Source organism: Lagenorhynchus albirostris, chromosome X (assembly GCF_949774975.1).
Source record: "Lagenorhynchus albirostris chromosome X, mLagAlb1.1, whole genome shotgun sequence".
Classification (NCBI taxonomy): Eukaryota; Metazoa; Chordata; class Mammalia; order Artiodactyla; family Delphinidae; genus Lagenorhynchus; species Lagenorhynchus albirostris.
The window spans coordinates 43,412,143-43,416,791 of NC_083116.1; the positions used below are offsets into that span (position 1 = coordinate 43,412,143).

The window sequence follows — 4,649 nt, forward strand, 5'->3', positions numbered from 1 at the left end:
GGCAAATACGACAAAATATTATGACCCGTTTGGTGTTGAGGATGCTAAATAGGAAAATAAATAAATAGATAAACAAACAAATAAATAAATAAATAACGGATGGGCAGTACCCAGTGGTATTGGTGGGGGGAAGGTGGGAATGAGGAGAAAGGTGGCCCCGCCCACAACCCACTGCAGCTCCTCAGGTACGAACCATAATTGGAGATCTGAGCTCACAGTGACGTAGCCCTTACGAGACCTAGAGCCCGCCCTTGGATTAGTCTCTCCTCCCAGTTGCAGTCCTTAGTCGTTTGTGGCTGTATGCCGGCTCGCTATTGCCTTGAAGACGGGCGAACCTGTCCCCAGGAAGGAGGAAGTCGTAGAAGCTGACCCAGATTCTTGGCAGGTTGGAGGGTGCTGACTGGGGAGGGGAGCGGGGGCCTCAGGGCAAAGACCAGAGCGGGTCCAGGACTGGATTCTCTCTGTCCCTTACCCGATGTCCACACGTTTGGTGCAAGAAATAGAGGGCTTGGTGGGAGGAGATCAAGAGGGGCCAAGGGTTAAGAATGGGTACCAGTTGGCATCTCCTAGGAGGTGGGCGATCGGGCGACTCCTGGAAGGGAAGGACTAGAAAAGGAGACGGCGAGGAAACGGTCTGATTCCTGCAGGGCGACGGGAGGGGGCGCGCAACCGGTGACCCTGGGTTGGGGATGGCGGACTCTGCATCGGGTCTAGGCCACTGTTCCCGGTATTTCTTCTCCACCCTCCTTCCATTTTGGAGCCGGAAATGGTGGGCTGCGGGAACTCCGGGGAGGGGTGGGGGAAGGGGACCGGGGCGGCTGCTGCAGAGGATAGGGACAGGGATTAGGTCTGGGAAGCACGTCCTTTCTGTAGAGGAGGCAGTCGATCGGGCGGGCTACTGACTTCGGGATATAGGCGGGGAACGAGAAACAGTTTCCGGTCCCTGCGGGTCGGTGTGAGCGTGGGCGCTACCTGCGGACCCTCGGGTAAGCCTGACAAAGCGCTGACGCCGCAGCGGGGACAGGTTTGCAATGCCCACGTTACCTCTTCATCCATCTTGATGCATAAAATGGTGGGCAGTGGCCCGAGGGTGAGCTCCAGAAAGTCCACTGGGTCCCAAAAGGTCCTGGCAGATACCCAGATTGAAATTCTTTATAAATGAACCACGTAGCCACCCAGCAACCTCTTCGGACTCCCACGCCCCGCAAGTTGTCCATTTGCGTTCAAGAAATGGTAATTAGATGACGGGAAGGACGAGACAGTGGAGATAAGGGGCCTAAAGAAGAGGTGAAACTGGTTTGGAAATAATCAGCTTTGATTTCTTCTGGAAGGCAGGGCAGCGCGTCACAGGGCGGGAAAAGAAGCTGTGAGACAGGATGGAGGAGAAAGAGAAGGCAGCAACACATTTCTAGCAGAGTCCTAAACCAACAACGGAGCTGGTGTCCCCTGATACTGGTCCTTTAGTCGAGTGATCAGTCCTGGCCATTGTCGAATTTCTGTCTGCAGGTCTTTAGGTCCGTTGGTGCAGCAGATTTCAAGGCTACGAGAGGAATATTGCTTCTGATTCCTGCAGGTATGGGAGGTGCCTGGGACCCTTTGGTGTAGGGGTATCAGGGATCAGAACAGAATTTGGGGGACTCCCAGCCCTCCCTGCCCCACTTAAGTGCAGGAGAAATCTGGCCGAGTCTTTAGAAACTGTGGGCCTGTGGCTGGTGAGGGAAGAAGGGAGTAAAGGGGCAAGCTCTGGGGTGCCCCTGGAGGTCATATCAAGATCCCTGGAGGCTAAGACCTGGTTTTTCAGCGACGGTCCAGCCCACTACCTGTCCTACGTTTCTGTGCCAGGAGTGGCCCTGGGACGGATTTTCAGGGAAAATGGTGGGCTTTGGGGCAGGGCTAGATCTGCGGCACCCCTTAGAGGGCACACAAAGTCTCTCAGGTGGGAAAACCTTTGCTCACAGAGCTCTGAATCCTGTTCTTACAAAACATTCAATCCTTTTATCTACTAGGAAGAAGAAGCAGGAAAAAAAAATCTCAAGATGGAAAATGTCCCCAAGGAAAGCAGAGGAGAGGAGCAGGTTCCAGTGCAGAATGAGGAAGCCCGCCCTTTGGGAGGTGGTGAAGGCCAAGAACCTGGAGGAAACATTAGAGGGGAATGGGCTCCACCTGCCCAAGATTTTAGAGAGGATATGCCCAATAGGCTTGTCAATAACATTGACATCATAGATGGAGATGCAGATGATATGGAAAGGTTCATGGAGGAGATGAGAGAGCTAAGGAGGAAAATTAGGGAGCTTCAGTTGAGGTACAGTCTGCGCATTCTTATTGGAGATCCTCCTCACCATGATCATCATGATGAATTTTGCCTTATGCCTTGAATGCTGAGGTTAATAATCGTATACCCCCCTGCTTCCCAAACTTGCATTTTCTTGATGTACCCTTTACTGTGAACCTTTTGTGTTCTGTCATTTTTCTGATTGGAGATTTAATTTTCACTTTTGACTTAGTCTGTAAGTTTTTCTGTCAGCAGGGGAGATTTTATCAACTTGCATGGAAAGATGTCTATTGCATATTGTAAAGCTAATAAAGCAGTTTAGAAAGCAGTCTGTAGATATACTATCTCATTTAAAAGCATGTATAATATAATATATATACACATCAGAATGCATCTTTTTCTTATTTTCTTTATTTTTTTAATGTTTTTTCTCATTTTTCCAAAATGAATACACATGTGTCAGAAAAAAATGTAAGATGTAAATAACTTACCAATCAGCTTATAAAGGGAATGGAGACAATAAATACTTGAGGCACAATTTAAAGACATAAATCTTATATTACCTCTGGATCTCTTATTTAGAAGCACAAACCTGGCAATTATTACAGATATGTTTCTTTAAAATCAGCCTATTTGTCTATAAAATGAAGATAGTACATGCTTTATAGAGCTACTGTGGGAATCAAATTAGGTAATGACCGAACTCTGTGGCTGGCTCAGTCGACACATGCAAGGCCCAGCCCTCTAGGTGTCCTTCATATTTAGGTAAGGACCAAAGGAGTAGGCCTACCAGCAAGTCCAATTGACTGCCAGGTAGGAGACACCTTTCTACACCTATGCTGCTGTGTCTCCTTTCCCTGGATAATGCCATGACTGCGAGGCACTCCTTCCCCTTCTGCTAGGTGTTCCTCCCTCCACTGGTCCCCACCACTGCTGATGTGCTGGAGTCTTAAAGGTGACAAAGACCCACTGATATTTTTGGAGCCCTCAGTGGTCTGAATCCCCAGTTTGCCCATTCAGAAATGTAGAGGATGCCCCTTCCTGCTTTAGAGTTATACTTAATTCAGGTGGGTACTTCCCCAGTGCTGCTTAAGGATCCAAACAGCCCTTTGCGGCTTTTCTCAGACTTTTGTCCTCACCCCCCATTCCCCAAGATAAATCTGAGTGACACTCATGATAGTGTGCTCAGAATTCAACTATCTCTTCTATCCTCCCATGAATATGGCCCAGTCTTCTTGGCAGTCCATTTTCTGCATAGACACTGCTACAGGTTTCACTCTTTGTATACACAGGTGTTGGGGTGGCTTTATGTCCCCAAGACTGTTCTGGTCCACACCACCGTCACCGCAGGAATCTTTGGTAGTCTCTACTCACACCAACCTACATGGATCCAGAGCAGTTTTCCTCTTCCTTTACTTTGATTTTTGCTCTGCTCAATAAACCTGTAATCACAGATCAGCGGGAAACAGGATGAGACTGGGGATCCAGGAGACGGACCCTTGTTTTAGGACATGTTCCACCACCCAGTCATCACTGCTCCCTAACTAGACTTCCCTTCTTACAGTAAATATATTCTCTCATTTGTCCTGGTACCCTCAGTACCTAGCACAAGTTCTGGTAAGTTGTACGGCACTGCAGGTAGTTATAACCGAGTTGAAAGTCCTGCAAGCTGGGCCCAGGTTTGCCTCTGATCATTTGTGAGCAAGTGACTTCTTTTCTCTGCAGACTGTAGCTTGCAATTGAAAAAGGAACACAATAGAGAAAGCATTATACATCAGTTTCAACACATGGATGTTGTAATATTAATATATGTCAGTGTTTATCAGCATGTGTTATAAAGACCAGCTGCATCAGAATCACCTGTGAACTGGTTAAAAATTCAGGAAACTAGATTTTACTCCACACCCACTGCATACTACAAGTTCATCAGACATCTCTGGACTTAAAGTGGAGGCCCCAACTTTAGTTCAAGTTTGGACACTCCCCTCCTCATTACACACACACACACACACACACACACACACACACACACCAGACTTTATTTTACCACTAGGCCATCCCCTTTTTAAAGAGACAACTGTTTTATTTTTATGCTGTTATCTTTAGTGCATAGGTTGTAACCTTGGCTGCAGGCTTGAATTACCTCAGATTTTAAAGTGGAGCTCAGGACCCAATTCCAACCTATTGAATCAGACTCATTAGAAGTGAGATCAAGGGATCATTACATTGCAAAAGCACCCACAATGATTCTGATGTACATGTAGAGTTCAGAACAACTGGTATAATTTGTCACTAAAATATCTTTGGTTTATTTTCTCTACACTATCCTTGATTGACTGTGTGAGCATAAGGAAGTCATTTCATTTATCTAGAATGT

General features: G+C 47.1%; 1 protein-coding gene across 2 annotated transcripts; it reads left to right on the forward strand.

Annotated features, from left to right (window-relative positions):
• The first annotated feature begins 255 nt into the window (after positions 1 to 255).
• Positions 256 to 2,624, forward strand: BEX5 (brain expressed X-linked 5). 2 transcript variants are annotated; one of them, XM_060137981.1, is made up of 3 exons: positions 256 to 385; positions 1,507 to 1,573; positions 2,007 to 2,624. In XM_060137981.1, exon 3 carries the CDS (start codon positions 2,037 to 2,039, stop codon positions 2,373 to 2,375), a length of 339 nt encoding a protein of 112 aa, XP_059993964.1. In that variant the 5' UTR covers positions 256 to 385; positions 1,507 to 1,573; positions 2,007 to 2,036; the 3' UTR covers positions 2,376 to 2,624. The 2 variants fall into 2 exon arrangements, with proteins under 2 accessions (XP_059993964.1, XP_059993965.1); XM_060137982.1 differs by having other exon boundaries at positions 333 to 381.
• Positions 2,625 to 4,649: the final 2,025 nt, after the last annotated feature.

Excerpts from the sequence above, each read along its gene's own strand:
- BEX5 (XM_060137981.1), top strand. The coding sequence starts at position 2,037 with ATGGAAAATGTCCCCAAGGAAAGCAGAGGAGAGGAGCAGGTTCCAGTG.